This window comes from Symphalangus syndactylus, chromosome 13 (genome assembly GCF_028878055.3).
Source record: "Symphalangus syndactylus isolate Jambi chromosome 13, NHGRI_mSymSyn1-v2.1_pri, whole genome shotgun sequence".
Taxonomy (NCBI): Eukaryota; Metazoa; Chordata; class Mammalia; order Primates; family Hylobatidae; genus Symphalangus; species Symphalangus syndactylus.
Window position 1 is genome coordinate 44,573,822 of NC_072435.2, and position 24,510 is coordinate 44,598,331.

The 24,510-nt window shown below is 64.4% G+C and overlaps 2 protein-coding genes across 33 annotated transcripts; one reads left to right on the forward strand and one right to left on the reverse strand.

Annotated features, from left to right (window-relative positions):
- The first annotated feature begins 4,440 nt into the window (after positions 1-4,440).
- On the forward strand, positions 4,441-19,703 carry SSBP4 (single stranded DNA binding protein 4). 32 transcript variants are annotated; one of them, XM_055236474.2, is made up of 18 exons: positions 4,443-4,819; positions 12,438-12,510; positions 12,840-12,901; positions 12,986-13,070; positions 15,933-16,022; positions 16,443-16,508; positions 16,730-16,789; positions 16,876-16,945; positions 17,083-17,159; positions 17,230-17,297; positions 17,641-17,686; positions 17,782-17,817; positions 17,911-17,965; positions 18,054-18,124; positions 18,216-18,294; positions 18,722-18,750; positions 18,846-18,953; positions 19,358-19,703. In XM_055236474.2, exons 1-18 carry the CDS (start codon positions 4,761-4,763, stop codon positions 19,385-19,387), a joined length of 1,164 nt encoding a protein of 387 aa, XP_055092449.1. In that variant the 5' UTR covers positions 4,443-4,760; the 3' UTR covers positions 19,388-19,703. The 32 variants fall into 32 exon arrangements, with proteins under 32 accessions (XP_063472473.1, XP_063472469.1, XP_063472481.1 ...); XM_055236473.2 differs by having other exon boundaries at positions 4,453-4,819; positions 17,083-17,153; XM_063616399.1 differs by lacking the exon at positions 16,730-16,789 and having other exon boundaries at positions 4,442-4,819.
- Positions 19,704-19,955: 252 nt separating this feature from the next.
- On the reverse strand, positions 19,956-23,327 carry ISYNA1 (inositol-3-phosphate synthase 1). Its single transcript, XM_055236463.2, has 11 exons — positions 23,236-23,327; positions 23,004-23,132; positions 22,744-22,905; positions 22,120-22,252; positions 21,831-22,024; positions 21,479-21,628; positions 21,181-21,396; positions 20,906-21,070; positions 20,712-20,825; positions 20,418-20,635; positions 19,956-20,271 (listed from the first exon to the last, which is right to left on the reverse strand). The coding sequence occupies exons 2-11, from the start codon at positions 23,121-23,123 to the stop codon at positions 20,061-20,063; spliced, it is 1,683 nt and encodes a 560-aa protein (XP_055092438.1). The 5' UTR covers positions 23,124-23,132; positions 23,236-23,327; the 3' UTR covers positions 19,956-20,060.
- Positions 23,328-24,510: the final 1,183 nt, after the last annotated feature.

Below are 24,510 nucleotides of genomic sequence, written 5' to 3' on the forward strand. Positions count from 1 at the left end.
ATCTGCGAATTTTTGCCTCCAGGCAACTAGTCTTGGGGTATAATCCCCATTTCAGAAACCCTAGCTGGCTGTCCGAGGAATGAGGCTGTTTGAACACCCCTCTGCCCATGCCGGCCACCCCCCAGCCTTCCTGGGTCGAAGGCCCAGCTCCTCCCACCCCCCACCCTCGGCCTACCCTCGTGTTCACCAGCTGCTGTGGCTGCTCCCACCCTGGTGTTGTTTGGGTTTTAATTTTCGTGTTGCATTTAGAAAATTACCCATAATTACAGCTTCTGAGAGGAAACGGTCTCCTAGCGCAGACCCGGCTCCCAGCTGTGGCCGCCTCCCACGCATGCATGGCTGGGGAGGGGTTGCAGGGGCCGCCAGCCCCAGTCCTGGCCCCTCCCCAGGGCCCCCCACTTTAATGAGGAGGAGGGAGGGAGGCCGTTTCCGCCACCTATGGAGAAGAAAAACCACCAGAAGGAAAACCCAACCCGGCCTCCTCTGCAGGAATCGGGAGTACTCGTGGGCCCCCCCACTGCTGTGTCCTCAAGGAGACAGGACCCAGAGGAAGGCGGAGGCGGCCAACTGAGGACGGGATGCATTATTTCATCCGAATACTGCCAAGTCCAACTAGGGACTGTGCGGAAACAGTCTTGCGGGGGCAGTGCCCAGGGAAGGCTTGGAGGAGGAGGAAGAGGAAGAGGAGGAGGAAGAGGAGGAGTTGGCCTCCTTCACCAGGAGGACCAAGGAGGAACCCTTGGCCAAAGGAGGAGCCTCAGTAGGCCAGGCCAGAAGCCAGAGAAACAGCGTTCCAGGCGGCAGGAACCACTAGCGCAAAGGCTTGTGGGTGGGACTGTGCAGGGTGGATCCAGGGTGAGGGTAAAGTCGGCCCCTTCTCCTGGCAATCCCCCTGCCCTAAAAGCAGATTCTCCTTAGGGCTCCTCCAGGCACAGGCCCTGACCCGTATTTAGGGGACATCCATGGTGGGTGACTCACCACTGTCCACCCCAAGAAGCAGAGACTCAGCCAAGGACCTGCCCTGGGCCCCTTCCCAGGGCAGCCTCCCTGCCGCCTCTGTGCCACCTTGATCTCACTGGCAACCCTACGGAGCTTCTTAGGTTTTTTTAGTTTTTGTTGTTGTTGTGAGACGGAATCTCACCCTATTGCCCAGGCTGGAGTGCAATCTTGGCTCGCTGCAACCTCCGCCTCCCGGGTTCAAGCGATTCTCCTGCCTCAGCCTCCTGAGTAGCTGGGATTACAGACGCCCGCCACTACACCCAGCTAATTTTTGTATTTTTAGTAGAAACGGGGTTTCACCATGTTGTTTAGGCTGGTCTCGAACTCCTGACCTGAGGTGATTCGCCCGCCTCAGCCTCCCAAAGTGCTGGGATTACAGGCATGAGCCACCGCACCCAGCCGGTTTTTTTAGTTTTTAGTAAGAGTCTTGCTGTGTCGTCCAGGCTGAAGTGCAGTGGCACGATCACAGCTAACTGCAGCCTTCACCTGCTGGGTTCAAGCCATCATCCCGTCTCGGCCTCCGAAGTGCTGGGACTACAGGCACACGCCGCCACCACGTGCGGCCTCCCATGGAGCTTCTTAAAATCGTGACGTAGATCCCATCCTCTCCTCGCGGCTCCACACCCTTCCATGGCTCCCTAATGCTCTTAGAGAAAAATCTCACCCCTTCCCCGCTGGGCGTGAGTAGCTCTCTGCCTTCCCTGCCATCATCCCTCTCTTCCCCCTGCCCCGGCCACGGCCGCTTCCTGGCTCTGCCTCCAGCGCCTTCGCCGTGTGCCCACCTCAGGGCCTTAGCCCTTACTGTGACTACAGTCTGAACATTACACTTCCAGGTCTTTCAAATCCACCCCTCCCCTCCCCGTTATTAATAATTTTTCCTCCCTGCCCTGCCCGTCCTTCGTATGGGTGAGGGGGCCCTTTCTGCGGGTTCTGCCCCCGCAAGGCGTGCGCCCTGGTTGGGAGTGCGCGCAGCTCAGCCTCCCCGACGCCGCGTGGGACCCAGGTCCCGCTGCCCTCGCACTTTTCCGCCAGCGCCCAGGCTGTGTTTGGAGATCCTTCCCGGTTGCCATGAGAACCGCGCTCCTCGCTCCAGTCCTCCGCGCCTCCCCCATTGCAGCTCTCTGGGCCGCCGGCGCCGCCGCCTCCCTCCCTCCTTCCCTCCCTCCCTCCCTCCGCCTCCGCCCTCCCCCGGGAGACCGACCGACCCCGCCGTCGCCCGTCCTGTCACCAGGGGTCCCCTCCCTCTTACGCACGTGGCACTCCCTGAAATTAACCGACTGACTCGCCAGCTTTTGACTGGCCACCTCCCCCATCAGATTCTGAGCTCCAAGAGGTAGCAACGTGTCCCGGCTGGGTCTCCGGAGCCCCGCACACAGTAGGCGCTCAATACATGTTTAATGGGGTGAAGACTCACATTGACCCAAGGAACCGTGGCTCACAGGGGGCGAGGGACACAACCAGGGCACACAGGGCCCTGGGGAGCCACGGAGCTTTGGGAGATTAAATTGGAGGTGGCAGGAGGGGCATCTGCCGGGCCCAGGAGTCCCGGTTGTCACCAAGGCTCTGTGTGACTTTGGGTGAGCCACACCCTCTCTGTGCCTCATTAGGAGTAGGCGCTGGCGGGGGCAGTGGTGGGGGCGGTCATTAGGATGGGAGTGACCTGGACGCCGAAGCCCACGCCCCTCGTGGTCCCCCAGGCTCCGGGGCCGTCGCCAGCCCGAGGCCCTGCGGAATTGTGCGGGCCTCTCCTACCCGGCCGAGCCAGAGCCCGGAGGCCCGCGGGAGAGGAAGCTGGGGGAGGGGGCGGCCGGCTGGACAGGAAGTGGGAAGGGCTGGCGTCCCCCCTCCCGCGCCGAGGCCCCTCGGGGAGGAGGCGGGGCTGGGGCCGGTCCTGCCCTTCCCTTCCTCTCGGCGGGGCTGGAGCCCCGGCGGCTCCCGACTTCCCGCCGGCCATAAGGCTTGGGGTGGGGGCGGGGGGCGGGTCTCACGTACTGGGGGGCCGGCCTCTATCGGGGAGGCATCTGGGGGGTCAGCTGGCAGCGAGAGACATCCAGACATTCACACACAAACACACACACACACACACACGAAACGTGAACACAGCCACACACAGGTCCCAGGGAGCTGGCGGCCCACCCACACGCAGAGGCACACACGTGCACATTCGGCATACACTTGTGCACACAACCTCACTGGGCGACTCGGCCCGACTCGGACCCACAACTGCCACCGCGCAGCGAGGGACAGTCGCCGAGACAGCGATCATTAATTGGGTGTTTGCCAGCCCCCCACGCACAAGGATGCACACGTGCACTCACACAGGAGCCGCGTGTTTGCACACACATACGCGGGCTTGCATAGGAAAAAAGAGGAATAGCCGTGGCAAACAGAAACATCTAGACCTAGAGTCAACCGCACCGCCTTCCCCTACCCTGCCCGTCCACACACGACCCACTGGTACCCGGGCACCCCTACCCTGCGGGGGTCCCTGCCTCAGTATTCGCCCCCACCCTCTCTGAACACCCCTAGTGGGGGGATGAAGGGCCCTAGAAGGGGAAAAGGGCACCCACTGCCTGCACCCTGACTCCCGCAGACAAAGGTGGGATACGCCCCATTTACAGCTCACAGCACCGAGGCTGAGAAGCCCAAAGAGCAGTCACCCAGCACCTAGTATTGTCACCGGGTGTTACTTGGGGGTGGTGCCGGGTGGCTCCCACAGCCTGGGTACTATAGGAGCTTTGTGTCTGTGTGCCTGGGTTATGTCTGTGCTGTGTGACTTTGGGCGGGAGGCTGAGTGTCCGCAGGCCCTGTGATTGTGGAGCTGGGTAGGGTGTGGTTCTCAGGAGGCCGCGATAGTGCGCCCCAGGGTGACTGTGAGTTAACTCCGTGGGCTCTGTCCACGGCTGTTGGAAGCTGTGGCATGGCCTTGCATAAGCGTGCGTCTGCGTGAGGCTGGGTGCCTGTGTGCGGTGGCCTGTGTTTAGTTGTTCCAAGACGGCCACTGTGAGCTGGGTGTGTGGCAGTGTATGTGTGTCGCTGGGCGGGCTGTGTGTGCGGTGGTTCCCACCTGTGCTGTGTGGGTAGCTCTGCGGGGTGAGACACCCAGTGTCACTGCCTGAGGCTTTATGGGGCTATCCGCAGTCGTTCCAGCAGCGGGGTACACTTTTGCTGTGTAGAGCGCTATGTTGAGTGTCGCTGCGAATGTGTGTGGCAGAGTGTACAACAATGTGGGTGGCTGGCTCCATTTGAGGTGAGTGAACGTGTGTGTGCGCGCACGCGTGTGCAGCCGCGATCAGCTGTGAGTCCCTGGGTGGCCGTCCCGGATCCTGACCCCCGAGTGTGTAGCCGCGCCCCTACCCCCCGCGGCGGGCACTGCGCGTGCGCGCTCCGCCCGCGGTCCCGGCGGCGGGACCCACCCGCGCGCCCGCCATTGCCCCTTTAAGAGCGGCGCCCGCGGGCGGTGGAGAGGCAGCGGGCGGGGGCGCGCGCGGCGGGAGGAGGGGAGCGCGCGTTTCCCGGAACAGCCCGCGCGGAGGAAAGGGAGGAAAAAAAGCCACCCTGCGGCCGGGGCCGGAGCTGGAGCCGCCGCTGCCGCCGCCGCCGCGGCCGTCTGGAGCTCCCCCGCGCGGACGATGCCCGCCGTGCCCGCCCGGGGCTCGGGGCGGTGAGGCCGGGGGCGCGGGGTAGCTATGGCGACGGCGAGCGCGGCCCGCGGCGCCGCCTGACAGGTGTGGGCCCCGGCGGCGGCGGCGCGAAGCAGCATGTACGCCAAGGGGGGCAAGGGTTCGGCCGTGCCCTCCGACAGCCAGGCCCGCGAGAAGTGAGTGCGGGGCCGGGGCCGGGGCCGGGGCTCGGCGTCCGCGCTCTTCCGTGGGCTCCGGCGCGGGCGGGCACCGCACGGGGCACGTGGGCGCAGGCGGCGGGGAGCGCGGAGCCCGAGCGCGCTCGAGGGGTCGCGAGATTGGCGGGGGCGCGCGACCCCCGAGGGGCACGAGATTGGCGGGAGGCGCGCGAGACCCCAAGGGGTCGCCGGAGTTGAGGGGTGGCGAGCGACCTGAGGGGCGCTAGACGGGAGTGGACGGGCGAGACCCGAGCGGCTCCCGGGGTCGCGAGATTGGCGGGGGCGCGCGAAACCCGAGGGCGCGAGATTTGAGGGGGCGCGCGAGATCCCCGAGCGGGACTCCGGGGTCGCGAGGCCTCCCCGAGACGTGGGTGCGCGAGGCTGCGGAAGCACGGGGATCGAGGTCGGGGAAGTTTTCCGGGACGAACGAGAGTGTCGGCTCGGAGACCCCAGGCGCCTGGTGAAGAGCTGGAGAGCGGCTGGAGGGGCGCGCGGCCACCTGTCTGCCCTGGCCCCAGCAGCTGTGTGGGGCCCCTGGAGAAGCCGCATGGTTCACAGTCCAGGGGCCGGTAGGGACGACGGAGCCCCTCTCTTGATACCATCGAAGAGTGCACACTGAGGGGCCCTCTTGTTCTGGGCGTGGCTCCAGACCGTGGGTACCAGGCGCTCTGAAGCTGGCAGGGGCAGGTTCCACCGTACGGATGGAGGAAGGGTCGTGGTGGGGCTGAGGTCTCTCGGTGTGGGGCTGAGGTTTCTCGGGGTGGGGAGGCAGCCAAGTGTGCTCTCCGAGTGGAGAGCATTTGAAAGGTGCTTGGGGCTGTGACCGTCCCGCAGGAAGGGCATGTGGCAGTTTGCAGTGTTGTTAAAAGTGCCCAGAGGCCGGGCGCGGTGGCTCACACCTGTAATCCCAGCACTTTGGGAGGCCGAGGTGGGAGGATCACGAGGCCAGGAGATCGAGACCATCCTGGCCAACATGGTGAAACCCCCTCTCTACTAAAAATACAAAAATTAGCTGGGCGTGGGTGCCTGTAGTCCCAGCTACTCCGGAGGCTGAGGCAGGAGAATCGCTTGAACCCGTGGCGCAGAGGTTGCAGTGAGCCGAGATCATGCCACTGCACTCCAGCCTGGTGACAGAGCCAGATTCCGTCTCAAAAAAAAAAAAAAAAAAAAAAGTGCCCAGGAGGAGGGGAGTCTTGTCATAGCTGTTGGGGGACTTGCAGGATCCTCGAAGTTGAGCCACCTGGAGTGGTCTGGGGTGTGGAACTGGCCACCCAAGCAGAGAGGAGGCTGGGTCAGCAGGGAGGGGTCCCATGAGGACCTGCCTTGAGGCCAGGCCAGGAGTGAGGACTTGAATGTCTGGGTGCTGGAGAGGAGCCCTGGACGTTGGCTGAGTGTCCCCCATCCTGCCTCTTCTGTCTAGGCTGACTTGGGATGCCCCACCCCTCCACAAAGATGACTGTCCCCTCTGCCCAGCCTCTGGGTCATTTTGGAGAAGAGGCTCTTCTGGCCAGAAGGTGGTAGGCAAATGACTCCCTTGCCTGTGTGCAGTTAGGAAGATGAGCTCCGTTTCCAAGCACCCTTAAGCCCAAAGACTTTTTGAAACTGGCCTCTGGCTCCTGCTCAGGTTGGAAGCAGGTGTCTGCCATGGTCACCCCTGGACCCCTGGTCTGTCTCCTGTGTGTCTCCAGCCAGCTGCTGGCTCTGGAGGCAACCACCCACCCAGTGGGAATCGGGATTGTTCACTGGTTCAGCATATCTGCCCTGGGTGTCCCAGGGTGTGGCAGTCGGGAAGGCAGGCTCTGGTCGGGATGGCAGGGTCGGTGGCCCTGAAGAAGCTCCCACCCCAGCAGGGAGGCAGGTATCCAGTTACCAGGAGAAAGCAAAGTGGATGATAGATAGTGAAGGGTGAGGGGATGTCAGGTGGAGGGCACAGCAAGTGCAAAGGCCCTGAGGTGGGACCAGGAAAAGCTGCTGGGGCTGGGCCCAGGTGGAGGAAGAGGCAGCCTGCAAGAGTGCCAGATAGGCCACAGTTGGTTGTGTGTGCAGAAGTGCGCTCTGGCTCCCAGGTGGAGTGGGGCTTATGGGGTCAAGAACAGAGGCTGGGAGTCCCTGGGGATGTGGACACAGTTGTCTGAAAGAGAGTTGGGGAGGCCGGGCGTGGTGGCTCACGCCTATAATCATCCTAGCACTTTGGGTGGGCGGATCATTTGAGGTCAGGAGTTCGAGACCAGCCTGGCCAACATGATGAAACCCCGTCTCTACTAAAAATACAAAAATTAGCCGGGCGTGATGGCGGGTGCCTGTAATCCCAGCTACTCTGGAGGCTGAGGTGAAAGGATGGCTTGGACCTAGGAGGTAGAGGTTGCAGTGAGCTGAGATCGCGCCACTGCCCTCCAACCTGGGTGACAGGGCAAGACTCCATCTCAAAAAGAAGAACAAAAAAGAAAAACAGTGAAAGAGCTGATGGCAGCCTGGACCCAAGTAAGAAGGAAGAGATTTCATAGGTTTGAGCTGGGGGTGGTAGGGTGAGGGGGTTAGCTGCATTCCTGGCCTCCTTCCCATACTGTCCTCCCACTCCCCAACCTGCCCAGCAGAGGTGCTTTGGGGACATGGGCCTTGGGACTCAAGGCTCTCGGAAGTCCCTCAGCTGCCAGTGGGGAGGCTGCAGGGCCCATCTTTGGCCAGAGCCAGCCTGCATGCTTCCATTTCACTGAGAGGGTCTCGTGTAAGTGTTGGTTTGGAGGTGAGGTTCCTCTATGAAAGAAAGCCTGGAAAACGCCAGATGGCTGCATCCCCCCATTCCAACGAAAGGGACACTACGGCCCTGGAGAGGAAGCCACCTGACGAGAACTCAGCTTCTCTGGCACAGATGAGCTCTCAGAGGCAGCCCTAGGCCTCAATTTCCTCATCTGAAATGTGGACGACCCATCTTTCAGGATTTTCGCAAGGACTGGGTGGGAGCCCATAGGCAGAGCACCTGCTGGGGCAGTCACTTGGCTCTCAGGAAGTATCCGCCTCGGGCGAGCCACTTCCTGCCTCTGGGCCTTGGTTTCCTTCTCTGCGAAATGGGGTGAAGAGGTTACACTGCTCCAAACCTCGACTCTCCAGCACTGCACTTTTCTTCCTGCAATGAGCCTCATGCCTCCTAAAAATGAGGTGCTGTCTGTCCTTCCTTCTCTCTCTGGCCCCAATCCTGAGCCCCTTCTGGCTGCCCTTGGAGCCTACAGGCCTCCCCGGCTCACGCTAGGTCTCGGCCAGCTGGCTCCAGAAAGGGACCGAGTACCTGGTGGGTGCCTGCCCTCGGGGGCTCGCAGCAGATGGCAGTGACTGCGGAGTGCGGGGGCAGCAGAGTGGGCTGAGGGAGGCTGGGGTCTGAGTGGGCCACTTGCAAGAAGAGGGGCGTGTGTATATCCTTCAGCACTCGAGTGTTGCCAGGCAGGTTGAGAAGAGGTCCATGAATCACAGCCATGGTTGGTGTTGCCTGGCAGCTTGTGGGTTTCTCCCATGCTTGATTTTGAGCTGGCACATGGATGCCGGTGGCTTGTTCATCAGCCTGGCAGGTAAGCCAGGGATGGGATTCATGACTGGATGTGGTCATTTTGGGCCCTGGCTGGAAATGGCTATGAGGGGCAGGTGTGGAGGGCAGTCAGGAGAGGCCACCACTTTGCCAAGAAGCTGCCAGAGGCCTGGCCTTTAGGGTTGGCAGAGGGGAGGGAAGACGGCAAGGGTTGGAGGGTCCCTTTGGGGACAGCAGTGAGACCTAGTGACGGATGGCACGGTGACACAAAGCTGTGAGTGGCAGGTGTCTCCTGTCCCAGCAGCGTCTGTGTCCAGGAGGGTGCTGAGCAGGGAGCATCCATTGCGGCCATTCTGGGTAATTATGGTAACTCGTGTCATTACGGTGGTAGCTGTGGTACATTTTCAGGCCACCAGGCGCTAGCACCTCATCCTGGCTCTGCTTCCCTGCGCAGCCTCATGCTCGCTCCAGGTCCAGGCGCCCCATGTCCTCCGAGTCTTGTGTTCCTTCTGCAGGGAGAGCTGCCTGCTGCTTTTCCGGGTGCCTCCCCATGTTCCTTTCTGGCCACCTGCCTGTGTGGCACAGGGAGCCCTCATAGGCGACAGGCCCTGAGAGGTTATGCCGGCCCAGGGCAGGTGCCCGTTGAGGGGCAGGGGGCATGGGTGATTTGCATCCAGAGCCCTTTCCTATAACTGAGCTCAGGGCCCCAACCGGTGGCGCCCCCAGACCTCACCCCCGGAGCAGTCCTCTGGGAGGGGAGGACCTTGTAGGTCCCAAAACTCCCTGGCCAAACAGCCAGGCTTCAAAACTTTTCACCCAAAACAATAACAACCCACAGTTCTTCCCTGGAGACTGAATCCTGTTTAAAATAAAAGGACCAACGTGGAAGGGAAAGCAGCAAAACCGAAAACTTCCTCTGGCCTCCCATCGCTCCCAGGATAAACTCCCAAATCCTCAGTGTGGACAGAATAGCTGCTGACCTTCATCAGTGCTTACCCCATGGCTCACCTAATCCTCCCGGCATCCCAGGAGGGGGTCCCCGGGCCAGTTTGTTCATTCACTGGGGTGACTGGGGCCCAGGATGCCCAGCTCCATTCTGAGGGCGTTGCAGTGAGCAGACTCCAAGTCCCCGCCCCACGTCAAGACACATTCCATCGGGGCCCAAGACAGAGACTCTCAGATGGAGGAGACGGAACAGGGTGGGGGCTTCCATGTGACAGTGAAGCCCCAGTAGGTGATACTGGAGTCTCTGGGTGGAAGTGCCCCAGGCAGGGAAACAGTGCGCAGAGGCCCTGGGGTGACAGGGCAGCCAGTGTGTGGGTCAGGGTGGGGGGCGGCACAGGAGGGTTTGAACAAGGAACATGGAGGTGGGGGGAGCAGCACCTGGAGGGCACTCTGTCGTAATCCAGGTGGGAGACGGTGGGTGGCCTGGCCCAGGTGTACAGTGGAGGTGGGGAGAGGGGCCCGAATCAGGAGAGAGATTTCCTTCAGTGTTTTTTTAAATGCAGTGATGTTTGGGGACAGCTGGGTGGATCTCACACAGGTGCACTCCTGCGCGCACGCCACCAGAGGCTCCTTGGACAGGATGTGTATGTAAAGGCCAAGCTGACAGTCTCTGAGCAGGGAGAGGGGAGAATGGGGAACGGGTGGGGGCTCAGGGTGTCGAGGCTGGGCCTCTAGATGTCAAGTGGACAGGGAATCCCAGGTTTGGGGACGGTCAGGCCATAGCACCCTCTGGACAGCCTCTATTTGAAGGCGTCATCAAAACAGGACGGGCGGCCGCACAGGGAGAGCAGAGGAGAGGACATAGCTGGTAGCCGGAGGGGGGGCAGGGGAGGATAGCAGGAGAGGGCGAGGTGGGCTCTGGGGGGCCACCTCCTGGGTTAGGCACTTATGGGGACAGTCGAGGAACAGGAGACAAGGAAGGCACGTAGAACCCTTGGCAGCTCCCTCCTTCAGGAGTCCCCCTGGGCCTTTTGGACAGCCGTGCCCTGGGTGTGGGGTACCCAGAATGCAGCCTTGGCAGGACCTCCCGCTGCCCCCGCCCTCCCGGGGCAGCTCACCAGCCTTCCTGCAACTCTGTCTTACCCCACTCTGGCCTTTCATGCCCCCTGCTCTGACCCCTAAGTGGCTGGGGTGGGAACACCTGGCAGGTGGGTTGGCACTGGGCTCCCCAGGCTGGTCGGTCTGCCCCTTGAACCTGCCCACCCTGGCCTTGTGTGCTCCCCTTCTACTGATGGACGCAGGCCTGTCAGCTACTAGCCACAGGGAAAAGCTCAGAAGCCTCTAGATGGGCCAGGGTGCCACAGAAGTGAGCTAGACAGGCGGGCCTGCAGGCCGCGGGGCTAGAAAAGTGGAGGAAGAGCAGGTGTGGGAGACTGGAGGGGTGTGAGGTCAGGATCTAGCAGGACCTGGGCTGGGGGCTCTCTCTCCAAGAGTGCTGCGATGATGCAGGGGTGACCACTGGGCGCTGGGTGTCCTGCCCCATCCCTGCCCCTGGGGTGGCCTTCACAGCTCATGTGGTGCAGTGTGAGCCTGGTGCACTCTACCCTGGACTGCCTCCCCTCCCTGATGTCACCCCACTTGCCTTTCGGTAGCCTCAGCACCTTCTAAGCTGCCACAGAGCTCACCTCTCTTGACAGGTATTGCCTATCTCTGTCTCTCCCCTCAAGAACGTGGCCTCCAGGACGGGCTGGGTGTGTGCACTGCACAAAAGGCACTTCGTGGATGCTAGAGGAACTAATGAAGAAGTGAATGAATGAAGGAAGGGAGGCAGGATGAGATTTGGGGCAAGGGCAGTGCCCGTGAGGACCAGGTGGGGCAGGAAGTCCCCGTGTTCTCTAGGCGCCGGGGCAGGAACAGGAGGACTGGAAATCTGAAAGGGACCTGGGGGGCCTGATGGGTGGTGGGTGCTGGGATTGGAGCAGCCTGGCTGGGAGGGAGCAGAGCGTGAGTCAAAGGAAGGTTATTTTAGGATGGGGCCGGCAGCCAGAGAGGGCGGTGCAGCTGAGCTGGAGGCGCTGGAAGGGCCCCCACGCCTGCCTGCTTCTCGCCTCTAGGGCTCAGCCTCAGGCTGGCCCTCTGGTACCGTCTTGAATCTAAGAGTCCCCCAACCCCCAGCAGACTCTCGTGGGTCCCTAGCTGGGCAGTACAAGAGCTCTGAGCGGGGAGCAGCTCAGTTCTAGGGAGGTCCAGAAGGGCTGGTGCCACAGGACTGGGCGACCCTTTGGATAGGGGGTTTGTCCTCTGCTCTCTGGTGTGGCAGCTGGACTGGAGTGGGGTGGACAGTCCGGCCTCCCCCTGTGACCTGCTGAGGGCCGTGCTGGAGCCACCTGGCTGGGTGAGGGTGGCCCAGGTCCAAGCTCTTGGGGTGCGCATTGGTTGAGAGGGTGAGTCCAGGGGTCCCTGGCAGGCTGGGGACTCGCGCAGAGCCCTGTGGGCGTTTGGGTAGGGCGGCACCACTGCAGACATGGCACTGCGGGCCCTACCTCCCCTGGCCCCCCACCTCCATTCCCCAGACACTGCCCCAGGCTCAGCACTGCCCTGTCTGGGGACGGTCTGCAGAAAGGGTCGAAGCCACCATGGTGGATGGGCATCTCTTCCCCAAGGAAGAGATGGGGTCCAGGGACTGCGGGGGATGTGGGGCGGAGGGCCCCTTCCCTCCTTCCTTCCTGGGCCGGGGAGACTGGGGATGAGTTTGGAGGTGGGCCCTGAGCACACTACACGGCCCAGGGTGCCCAGTGGTCGTCCCCACCCCGCACACACTCAGGAATGACACTCCTCTATGGAGGAGACCTCCCCAGCGCTGAGGCCTCTCTGGAGTCTCAGTGTTGGCAGGACAGGGCCAGGACTTGGTCCTTGAGGGAGCGCGGAACACAGCTGAATTCGGCCCGGAATTGGCGGTCAGGGATGCCTGGGAGGGGCCTGCAGGACGTAGATGGATAACTATGAGCTGTCCCTGCTGAGCAGCTGGTGGGGAGGCCACCTTTCCACCCGCCCTCCTGAGAGATGATGGAAGGGCTTTGGGGTGGGCCCTTGCCTTGGAGAGCCTGAGCCCCCTGGGCTGCCTCGCCCCCGCAGGTTGGCGCTGTATGTCTATGAGTACTTGCTGCACATCGGTGCCCAGAAGTCAGCCCAGACCTTCCTGTCTGAGGTAAGCCGCCGCCTCCAGCCTGGCCCTCCCTCCTCACCCACACCCGGGGGGTCCTCCTCCAATTCCACTGGGGATCCAGGGCGTGGGCCCGCGTTGTCGCTCTGATGGCCCTGGGAACTGAGGGCTCCGCAGGGTCTGGGCCTTGGGCTGGCATCCAGGCATCTGGTCCATATGCCCAGCCGGAACCTGCCACACATCCTGGGACCCTGTGCCCACCGTTACCCTTCCCTCCCCACTCCCTCCCTGCCCAGATGTTCTCTGGGCACCCTGCTGCGTGGTGGGGCAGGGTCAGGTAGGGCCACCCCCTCACCACCTTCCTCTCCCTGCAGATCCGATGGGAGAAGAACATCACGCTGGGGGAGCCCCCCGGGTTCCTGCACTCTTGGTGGTGGTACGTGCTGGGCTGCTGTGGGTGGGCTGTGGAAGGGGGTTGAGGGAGGCACGTGGAGCAACCATCTTCCCCTGCGGCCCACAGCGTCTTCTGGGACCTGTACTGCGCGGCGCCTGACCGAAGAGAGGCCTGCGAGCACTCCGGCGAGGCCAAGGCCTTCCAGGACTATGTGAGTCCTGGCCCCAGGGACTCAGGGGCTCCAGGGAGGGAGGTCTGCTGGGCCTGTGGCTGGGGAGGTGGGGTAGGGGGCTGCACAGCCAGAGGAGGGCTGGGGATGGTGGCAGTTTGGGGTTAACAGGCAGAGCTGCAGCTGCCACTCAGGCTCTTGGCCACTTCTGGGGGTCCCTCCACCCTCCACTTGGTCCAGGGTCACTCACAGAGTAAGGGAAAGCTCTTTCCACTGCACCACGCTTCTGAGGATCCCCACAGCCCTCCCACCCCCATCGGGGCACTGGGGGGTGCCATTTCCCCGCCTCTCATGTGAGCCTGCGTGGAGATGGGGGAAACTCACTGCCTTCCCCCTCCTCTGCCGTGTGTGCGTTGGGGGCCACTGCTGCTCCTCTGAGCGGGGAGCCCAGGTCGGGGTGCCTGATGGGCCAGGCACTGGGACACTTTCTGACCTTGCCGGGTACCTAGAGCTGCCCACTCCCTCTCTGCTGTCATTTTCCCTCTGGGTTGGAAAAGGTCAGAGGCCGGCCTGGAGTGGAGGCTGCCTGGCTAACACCAGGGGATGGCAGCCTCCTGTTGTCATGGGGCAGCAGATGGCAGCCCTTCCCTGCATCCTCTGCGCTGGGCCACCTGGCCCCCTCTGTTGGGTCTGAGGGGGAGGTGCGGGCTCTGCCGGTGGGCGTCTGGGGGGCGCCAGTCCCGCCCACCCCCTTGTCCCCTGTGCGGCGGAGCTCAGGCCCCAGCAAGGCAGAGGCGGCCCGAGGGGTGGGGCGCCCATGTCTCTGAAGATACCTCCAGCACTCTGCATGAGAGCTGGGCACGCTGAAGCCCTCCTGGCGTCACTGCTGTTCACCCCCAATGGTGTCCCACTACTCGTGTGTGGTCCCCTTGTCCTAGTCCCGCTAGATCTGGGGCCCCGGGGGTGTCTGGAGCTGTGGACTTGGGCGACTCTGCCCCCATCCCTGCCGTCTGGGTCTAGCATCCTCTCTGGGCGCCCCCCGCCGGGCCAGGAGGGCGGAGCTGGCGAGTCGGCGTGAACGCGCTTCCCAGGCGCGCAGCGGTTACCATGGCAGCGCCGGCGCAGAGCGTAGACCGCAGGGCCCAGGGCGGAGGCCGCCCAAGCCCTGGGGTGACCGAATCCCCGCGGGGACTCGCCATGCCGGGCCGTCGCCTCCGTTGCTCTCGCTCTAACTCGGGGCGCCTTGCCCGCCGAACCTGCATGGAGGCGGCCCCTTCCTCTCGCGCCTTTCTCTCGCCCTCCGAAGCGGGGGCGGGGCGGCGGGGCTCTGTCCGCCCCTCCCCGGCTGCCTGCCGACCTTGGCGTCTCCAGGAAACGCCGGAGCGCCCAGCCCATCGCCATGGCAACGCGGGCCGGGCCGGCTCCTCTTCAGGGATGATTGACGTAGGGGGTCTGGCCCGGGCCAACCGCCGGAGAGGGCGCGTCGCCCGGGATTAACTGCTCAGGGCCTAGAGTTGGGAAGCTGCAGGGCGCAGGGGGCGGGGGGGTGCGGTGGAGCGTCCCCGACTAGGAAACGCTCAGGCACCCGCCGTGGCCCGAGAGGGGGTTGCCCTCCCTGCAGGGTAGATAGACACAGGGCTCAAAGGTGCCCCCTCCCCACCCTCCGGGAGTGGACCGGAGGGGCCGCCTGGGAGCGCAGCTGCTCCAGGCCATTGTGTTTACGGGAGGGGACGGGGTGGGGGCCAGAGCCCAGAGGGGACCTTGCAGTTTGGAACCGAGAAAGTGGCACAGGAGTGGCCCCCTAGGGCACGAGGGCTTTCGAAGGATTTGTTCTGGGCCTTGGGAGTGCTCTCCGTCACGGTGGGCTTAGGGGGCTCCCACCTCCACCCCCTCCCCCAGCTTAGGACCCTGGCGGGAGGCTTGAGGCTAACCTCAGAGAAGGGGCAGGAAGGGGCCAGCCCGCAGCCCCACAGGGGGAGGGAGGATTTCTCCAGGGACCCTCCTCTAGGCAGGGGGCCCCTTGCAGCAGTCTCTGAGGGCAGGAAACGCTGTGTGACTGCAGGCAGAGTGCTCAACCTCTCTGAGCCCAAGTGGCTGTAGTTCATGCCACAAACACCTGAGTGTCCCTGTGTGCTGGCTTGGGCCAACCCCAGAGAGAGCCCATCCCGTTCTTTTTGGGGTTTGGGGCTTGGCCTGGACCATACAGACGGGCCAGGAGAGAAGTTCTCCCCTCCCTGTCCCCAGAGGTGTCCCTCTGCCCTCATAGACCGGGCCTCCCTCCCCACTTCACATCCCCCTTCCCACCTTCCCCCTGCCAGACCCTGTAGGCCCCATAGCAGACAGGTCTAGAACCTGGTCCCCGGCCAGGTCTGCGCTGCCACCAGAATTTCTGGCAGATACAGGAAGCCCCCTCTCCAGCACCCTGTCTTGTCCCCTTCTCTATCTGAGAGGCTGGGGGATGGGGACCCCACCCCAGAATCCTGCTTTTCCCCCTCCCTCCTGGACGAAGGGTGGGGTGGGGCAGGGGTCTACACCTGCTCTAAGGTAGAGCCTTCAGGGAGGCTCTTGAAACTGCCGGTATATTTGTGTGTATGTTTATTTGGGGTGTCCTGAGTAGAGTTGGGGACCCAGCTGAGCTGCCCTGCCAGCCAGGACGATGCAGGGCCAGTTGGGATGGGTCTGGAGTGGGGAGCAGGTCTGTGAGAGAGGGCAACACTGGGTCTTGGGTCCTACAGGGTCTTCAGACCCACAGATCCTCAGGCTGACAACCCCAGTGTGCTCACTGACCAATGCCAGCTCGCTGTCCCATGGGGCCAGCCACCTGCAGACAGGAGGGGGCACACCCCAGGTAGGAAATGTCCAAGTGTCCTGACCTGGCCCTCTGGGTTTCCTGCACCCCTACAGAGCGCAGCAGCCGCCCCCAGCCCTGTGATGGGGAGTATGGCCCCAGGTGACGCAATGGCCGCAGGCCCCATGGCTGCTGGCTTCTTCCAGGTATGACCCCGGCTGGAATCCACTGGCCCCCAACTGTGGCTGAACATGCGTTTGAGGGTAGGGGTTCCCACGTGGGAAGAGATCATGAGGCCGGCAGGCTGGAGTTGGGTGGGAGGGTCCTCTGTGCCGCAGGTGTGCCCAGGTGGGCCTTTCAGGAGCCAGTGAGGGAGGGCCCGAGTGCAGTGGAGGGTGGATGTCTGTGCGCCTGGCCTGCACATGTGTGCGCACAGCGTGCTTGGGGATGCAGTGGCCCCAGTGGTCTTGGTGACCACTGGTGCCTGAGTCCTGCCCTGAAGCCTTCCCACAGGGTCCCTGTCCCGTAGGCTGGCCCACCCCTCTGCCTCCATGGAGCACCTCCCCTCCTCAGCCAAACCCAGTAGGGCCTCACTCCCCCCAACCCACCTGGTTCTGTCCTCCTAGGGCCCCCCCGGCTCCCACCCGTCCCCCCACAACCCCAATGCCCCCATAATGGGGCTTCACAGTCAGGTAAGGAGCTGTGGTGCCTGCCCCTCACACACACACATCCCCCCGCCCCAGCGCCGCCCCCTCACGCCATGATGTCCTGGCTGGCGCCAGCCGACCAGGCTTTGCTGGCTGGTTCTGGAGGAGGGGGCTCCCCAGGTTGGGGGCCCCAGCATAGCAGGAATGGTGTAGCTTTGGGGACCAGAGGGTGAGGGGAGGTGCTGATCCCCACCCACCTCTTCCAGCCCTTCATGTCACCGCGCTTCCCAGGGGGCCCCCGGCCCACCCTGCGGATGCCGAGTCAGGTGAGAAAGGGATGAGGGGAGGGGGGGCAGGAGCTGGGCCGGGGAGGGAGCACCCTACACTCAATGCCGCCGCACCCCCTCCGCAGCCTCCCGCAGGCCTCCCCGGCTCCCAGCCCCTCCTCCCTGGCGCCATGGAGCCCTCCCCACGAGCCCAGGGTGAGTAGGGAAGCTCCAGCCCCTATCCTGCCATCAATCAGAATTCCAGCTCTCAGAGCCCCGACCTTGCTGCCTCCCCACTGTCCACACTGGGGAATGGTCCAGGTCCAAGTCCCCTTACTTCTGCCCCACCCCAGGGCATCCGAGCATGGGCGGCCCAATGCAGAGGGTGACGCCTCCTCGTGGCATGGCCAGCGTGGGGCCCCAGGTAAGAGTGGAGCCCTGGTGGGTGGGGCCTTCGGGCTGTCCCCGGTCTGCCCCTAACAGCCCCTTTGCTTCCGCAGAGCTATGGAGGCGGCATGCGACCCCCACCCAACTCCCTTGCCGGCCCAGGCCTGCCTGCCATGAACATGTAAGACCTTGGGGACCCTAGGAGTGTGCAGTTCACAGGCCACCACCAGCTTCATGGCTGGGTCAGCTGGGGCAGGCCCTGAATCCTCAGGACAGCCTTGGATATTGTTTATTTCATGGCCACTGTTGAGGGGAAACTGAGACTTGAAGTAGCAGTTAGTCCCCTGGGGCCAGTGATGGGTTGGGATTGGAACCTGGCAGCTCATGGTGGCCACTTTTCCAGCAACATCTGCTGCTCTGTGGTCTGTCTGGGGATACAGTGGAGCAGGGTGTGGGGGGTGTGTGGTGAGGGTTGTGATCCACATGGACTAGCCCCAGAGTCTGTCATCCACGGTCTCTTCCAGGGGCCCAGGAGTTCGTGGCCCGTGGGCCAGCCCCAGTGGAAACTCGGTGAGCCTTTGGCTGGGTGGGCAGGCCTGGGGCGGGGTGGGAGGGGCGCTAGGTGAGCCACCTGGCTGACCGCTCACAGCTGCCCCTGTCCCCAGATCCCCTACTCCTCCTCATCCCCTGGCAGCTACACGGTAAGTCTGAGCAAAGCTGGGTCACCCCTGGGCAGGGGCTGTGGGATGGCAGATGAGGGGCCATTTCTCACGGTTCCTGTCTCCTGTGTGCAGGGACCCCCAGGAGGAGGTGGGCCCCCTGGAACACCCATCATGCCTAGCCCTGGAGGTATGGCCTAGGCAGAGGCGGGGTGTGCGAGGGTGGGTGTGCTTGGGGGAAACCCTGTCACACCTGGCACCCTCCTGGTCTCCCCCAGATTCTACCAACTCCAGCGAAAACATGTACACTATAATGAACTCCATCGGGCCGGGCGCCGGCAGGGCTAATGTGAGTGGGGGCTTGCGGGGGTGCTTCTCGAGGCGGTGACCCCACTTGGGGAATGGGTGGCCTGAGTCCCACGCTGTCCCCATGCCCGCAGTTCCCGCTCGGCCCTGGCCCGGAGGGCCCCATGGCCGCCATGAGCGCGATGGAGCCTCACCACGTGAACGGATCCCTGGGTGAGTGGGCGTCCCTGCTCCCGCCCACGTTGCCTTCCGGGTCCGTGCGCTCCCTGGCTGCCTCCCCCCACCGTCAGCCCGCCTGCCGGGTGGAGGCGTCTAGTGGCGTCCTGAGACCCCCGGGGGCCGCTCAGTGACGGGCTGCCCAGAGCTGGAGGGGGATCCTGAGACCCCCGGGGGCCGCTCAGTGACAGGGGCTGCCCAGAGCTGGAGGGGGATCCAGCGACCAAACCAGAGGATGCACTGACCGCCCCTCCCCGCCCCAGGCCCAACCCTCCACCTGGCCTCAGTCCCGGGGTTCCTGGCGGGCTGTGCGGGGTGGGGGCGCGGCGGCAGGGGAAGCTCGCGAGGGTCGTCGGCCCCTGGAGGCCGGGGGGCCTGGCGCCAGCACGTCTGAGCCGGTGCCCGTGTCTGTCCGTGTCTGTAGGCTCGGGCGACATGGACGGGTTGCCGAAGGTAAGGAGGCAGCGCTCCTGCCGGGGGTGGGATCCGGGGGGGCGGCGGGGAGGGGGCGGGGCAGGGAGTTGCGCGCTGACCGCAGCCGCCCCCAGAGCTCTCCCGGCGCCGTGGCCGGCCTGAGCAACGCCCCGGGCACCCCGCGGGACGACGGCGAGATGGCGGCCGCCGGGACCTTCCTGCACCCGTTCCCGAGCGAAAGCGTAAGCGACTGCGTCGACTCCCCCCCCGCGGCGGCGTCGGGCCGGAGGGGCCTGGCGGGCAGGCCCCGGCGGGGCGGCCGGGGGGCCAGAGCAAGACCGTGACCGCGGCGGGCCAGGTGGGGGGGCGGCCGCGGCATCCTTCCCGTCTCCTCAACCTCTCCCCACCCCCCCCCCACCACCTCCCGCTCCTATTTCACCGTCCCGATCCCATCCGCCCCCACCTCGGGACCCGCGCCCCAGGGCGGCCTTCCCATGCATCGCCCCTCCCCCGTTCCCTCCTGTCCCCACCCCATGTCTGCCCAGGACCCAGCCCTGCCTTGTCCCCCATTGTCCCTGGGGGCGGGCCCCAGCCTCTTCCGGAGCTGAACTCGGCCCCTGCGCGCTGCCCCCTCCTCTCTCCGCAGTACTCGCCAGGGATGACCATGAGCGTGTGATGGGGTGGCAGCCCCGGGCCTCTCTGCGGGCCTAGGCTTCTGCCCAGCGCCCCTGCTCAGGGCGAGGGGCTGAGGTCACACCTCGGGCACCTGGACTCCTGGCCAATCAAGGCTTGCCCAGCTGGGAGGCCCCACACGAAAGACTCTTACCATTTTATTAAAAACGCAAGGACCTCAGAGACGTTCTTTTCTGTATGGACCCTTCCTGCCATTTGTATTTTGTCCCAGAGAGAAAGGCTCTTTGGGGGGCCCCTCTCCCCAGGACGTCAAGGGGTGGGGCCCGTCAATAAATGGAAGCTGGTTTTGGTTTTTGGTAGCTTGTCTCAGATTCCCTTTTTGGCCTTCTGCCACCACACCCTCCACCCTGTGGTCTTGTTCCGCCCCCGCCCCCATCTAGCCCCACCTTTGAGAACTGGGGGCAGAGCAAGGCTCCAGGTTCTGGGCTCTCCCTGGGAGTTGGGGTGATGACCATGGGCAGAGGGGGTGGGACTGAAGCTGGGCGCTCAACAGTCAGGGAAGTAGAGAGAGGCAGAGTCAGGTCACAGGCCCCAAGAACCCCAGGTGGAAGGAGGGCTAAAAGTGGCAGCGCCTTTATTGTCTTTGTGAGGGCCTTCAAGGTAGGGTCCTGGGGGGCAGCGGGGAGGAAGAACCGGGAAACTGTGTGACCAGGGCCTCAGGTGGTGGGCATCGGGGGCTCCTCCACTTGCAGATGATGCCCATTGGCATCACCGGTGCAGCCATTGGTGGTAGTGGGTACCGGCCCTTTCTTGTTCAACACAGGGTAGGTGGCAGCCACGGGTCCGACTCGCTTGAGGCCGGGCCCTGGGCGCTCCATCTTGTGCTCCAGGAGCATGTGGTTCTGTGGCGGGAGCCCCACGCAGGCCCTGGAGAGGCCACACAGCTTAGCAGAGCCAGACACCCCACAGGCAGAAGGGGGGGTATCCCTGCGCCTACAGCCCCCCAAGCCCTGTGCATAGCTTAGCCAGGGGGTATCTGGGCCCCGGGCGGGAACCTGGAGGCTGGGGTGCACCTGAGGATGTTCTCGATGCAGCTGCGCTGACGGAAAAGCGCATTGACCACCGGGCTGCCCGGCGGCACCAGTGGCGCCTTGAAGAGGAAGCTGAGCAGAGACAGCACGGGGTGAAAGGTCTGCGGCTCGGGGTCCATGTCAGTGCAGAAGCTCACGCGCTGGCACAGCTCAGTCAGCAGCGCCAGGTCCAGCATGATGGGTGCGGCCAGCAGCGAGTCCTGCGGGGCGGGTGGGTCAGATGGGGGCGGTGGCCAAGCCCTGCCTCCCATAGCAGCCCCTGAAGCCGCGCCGCACCTCGCACGTGTTATGCAGCACCAGTGTGTTGGTTCCGCCCAGCATCAGCTCCGAGGTATACTCATCCAGCGCGCGCTTGCTGTCTCCCACGTACGGCACATACTTGATGACCACCTGGAGTGCAGCAGGAGTTTGCCCGGGTCCCTGCCACCCCTCGCCGGGCAACCCCGCGCCCGCGCCCGCGCCCCACGCACGCAGTGGTCAGGCTCCTCGCCGGGTGTATAGAGCACTGGGTTGCTCTGCACCATGTCATCCACCACGTTGCTCTTGGACACCTCCTTAGAGCGGAACTGCAATGGCGCCGACAGGTTCTCCCCATCGTTGTTGCCCAGGTGGTTGTAACTCACGATGGACATGGTCTGTGGGTACAAGGGAAGCCCCAGCAGCTGCAGGCCCTGCGGCCCCACAGGCCAGGTGCTTGCGGCCCAAGCCCCCTTCCTGCACTCGGCAGCCCCCTAGGCCCACGCACCTTGAGGCCGGAGCCAATGAGGAAGTCCACGAGCACGGACTTGACTTTGGTCTGGCCTGACTTGAAGTCATCTCCGCCCACAAAAACCCGGCGCTGCCACGCGAGCTCAAGGGCTCCAGGCACCAGGGTGTTCTGCGGGGACCCATTGAGGAAGGCACAGCCCTCCAGGATGCTGGCCACAGCGAAGAGCGTGGAGGGCGACACCTCCAGACCAAGCTGTGGGCAAGGCGGGCAGTCAGCACAGAGCTGTGTTTGGGACTGGCCCTGCCTGACCTGCTCCACCCGGGCGTGCGCCCACCTCAATGGTACGCAGCAGGTTCTCGGCTGTGTCGTTGAGGCCTGGAATCACCTCACAGAAGCGCTCCGTGTTCGCCGTCCACAGCACGATGACTTTGTCCAGCCCCGCGCTAGACCGGAAGTCTCGGATGTCCCTGCGGATCTGCTCCAGCTGTGGGTTGGATGGAGAGGGTGTGGGGAGGATGGAGGGTGTAGGGAAGTTGGTTGTACATGCTCTCGGACTCAAAGAGGCCTGGGCCACTCAGTTCCCCGGGTGTCAAGTGAGGCCTGGATTCGCAGGGTGGGGCAAAAAGGGGGAACCAAGTGGCGAAGAACAAGTGGCAGGGAGCAAGGGATGCGGGATGGGACAGCACCTGCTGCGCACGCGAGCCTGGGATGAGGTTGTCCGCGCGCGCGCTCTGGTTGGCCGCGATGAATTCGGGGATGTAAACAGAAGGCCGGGGCCGCAGGGCCTCCATGTGCGGCCACAGTTGCTCCTGCAGCCCCCAATCCAGCACCTTCGCGCGCCGCATCGCCTCGGCCAGGTTCAGCGACGAGATGTCCCAGCCTGGGGGGACCCTCACACTCGACCCTGCCCGGATCCTGGGCCCCTCCAGACCCCATCTCCCATCCCGCCCCACCCCGGCCCAGGGCTCTGCCCACCATCGAACACGAGGTCGTTGGGCGCCACCATGGGCAGCAGCGCGCTGAAGGGGACGAACACCTCCTGGCCCTCGGCGTCCAGGCCCAGGCTCACGGTGCCCGCCTGAGTCAGCGAGCCGTAGTAGTTGGCCTCCTGGGGGGCAGCAGACACGGTGAGGTGACGGGTGGGAGTGGCGAAGGGGCCGCGACCCGGCCTGGGCCCCACCTAGGCTCTCAAGCCCTGCCCCACTTTCGGGCATTTTTCAGTTCCAGACTCCCAGCCAGGACGGAAGCCGCTGCCCCCAGGCCCCTCCCACGAGACCTCCGGCACCTTAAGCTCCGCCCTGTAAGACTCCCGAGGAGCCCCCGCTACCTCGCGAAACCCCTCCCCGGGGTCCGCCTGCAGCCAGGCCCCGCCCCCTGCAAGCCCTCCCGCCCCACAGAGCTTCGCCCCTGCAGGTCCCTCGCCCACTACAGGCCTCCAGCCCCGGGCAGGTCCCTCGCCCCTGCAGCCCGCCGCCCCGCAGAACCCCGCCCCCTACAGCCCCCCCGGTCCCGCAGAGCCCCGCCCCCTGCAGGCTTCCGCCCCGGCCCGCAAGGACCCCCACCAAGCCTCCCTACCCACCACGCCCCTCCCGCCCCCACCTTGCGGCCGCTGCGCGTGGGCCAGGACAGACGCAGTCGGTTGGCCAGCACCGCGGCGGTGAGTGTGGAGCCGTTGTTCCCGCCCCAGCCGACAAGCATGACCCCGAGCCGGGGCACCTGCCGGGCGGTCCGGAAGGTGAAGCGCGTGGACGTGGGGTGCACCTGAAGACAGACCGCGCAGTGAACTCCGGGTCCCGTGCCCTTCTCCCCGCGCCGCCCCACTCTCCCCAGCACGCCTCCTTCCCCAGCCCCCGGTCCACCTTGAGAACGCCACCCTCGCGGCTGACGCGCGTCGTCCGGTACTCGTATTGCGCCTCGATGGCCTCGGGGCCATAGACCACGTCCGGGCTCTCGACGAAGAACTGGGCGGCGGCCTCCATCGCGGCGGGCTGGGGGCCCGGGGTGAGCAGGGGGTCAGCGGGGACTCTAAGCGGCCGGGCCAAGCCAGCCTGGGTCCCCACGGAGGCCGTCCCCGCCCCGAACCGCACTCACCGGCGCAGAGTCGACTCAGGCAGCGGCGGTGGACAGCGCGGGCTCTCGGGCGCGCGACCTCCGGAGAAAAGCGCTGCGGCCCCTCCCCCGCCCCGCCCCCTTCCCCGCCTCTCCCGCGCTGGGGGGGAGGGGCCCAACGTCTGGAGACCCCGGTTCGAGGCCCGACAACCCAGAGCCACCGTGGCCATCGGGTCCCCGTCTGGCGGAAGTGGCCAGGCGTCCACGAGCGCGGCGCGTATAGGTTCACCTCGCTCGCTCCGCAGCCCCCAGGGGCTCATGGCTGCCTATTCCCCCTTTACAAGAGGACAATGAGGCTGCACATGAGCCCAGCCACCAGCCAGGGGGTGGAGCTGGGCAGGGAAGCTGGGCCTCCGGGGGGTAGGAGGTCTGGGTCAGAGACACTGCAGGGGAAACAGGCAGAGGGCCAGAACTCCAAAGCCAGAATCTCCTCGGAGCCACGCTGCCACCTACTCCCCCTTCGTGGGCAGCAGCCCCTACCAGGCAGTCCCAACCCCTGGCTCCGCATGTCCGCTCCCATCCATCTCGGGGGACAAAGTCACTCTGTCCCCACGGGACTCACAAGGATGGGGCCTGTTTGGCCTGTTTCCCCACCTGCAGCAGGAGGGCTTGGCAGGAGTGGGCCGAATGGGGAGGCTGTTCGCTGGAAAGGGGAGGGGATGCACAGGCGGGCAGGGCCGAGGCAGGGGAGGAATGAGGCCTGCACTGCAGGGCGCCCCCCTCATGCGCGCTGATAAGGGAGCGTGGGAACCCAGCGGGCAGGCCGGGGCAGCTCCCCCAGGAACTTTCCAAAACAAGCGCCTGGAGGCCGGAAAGTTTCCACCACTGGAGCTGGCCCAAAAGGTGGATAGTTGGGAACGTTTGCAAGAGACAGGGCCTGACCTTGGAGGATGAGGGCTTAAGACTCTGGGTCCAGGCCTCACCCTCAAAGGGGCCCCAGTCTGAGGGAGTTGGAAGTGGACTGGGACACCCCCGTCCCCAGTGGGTGGGAACTCACAGGCAGGGCCCCTGCAAGACAGGCTCCCCAGATGAGGGGGCTGCTAGCAAGGGTTTTGAGACATGAAGAGGAGTTCGCTGAAAGAAAACTACAGGCGAAGCCACCTAAGCCACCCGGACAGGGCAGATGAAAAATTGGCTACGTGGGAGGCAGTTTGGGGTCTTGGGCAGACCCTGAGGGCTGGGGATAAGGGAGTGTGAAGAGTATTTGGTGTTTGTTCATGGTTCTTGGTTAGACATTGAGCTCAATCACCAGCGGCC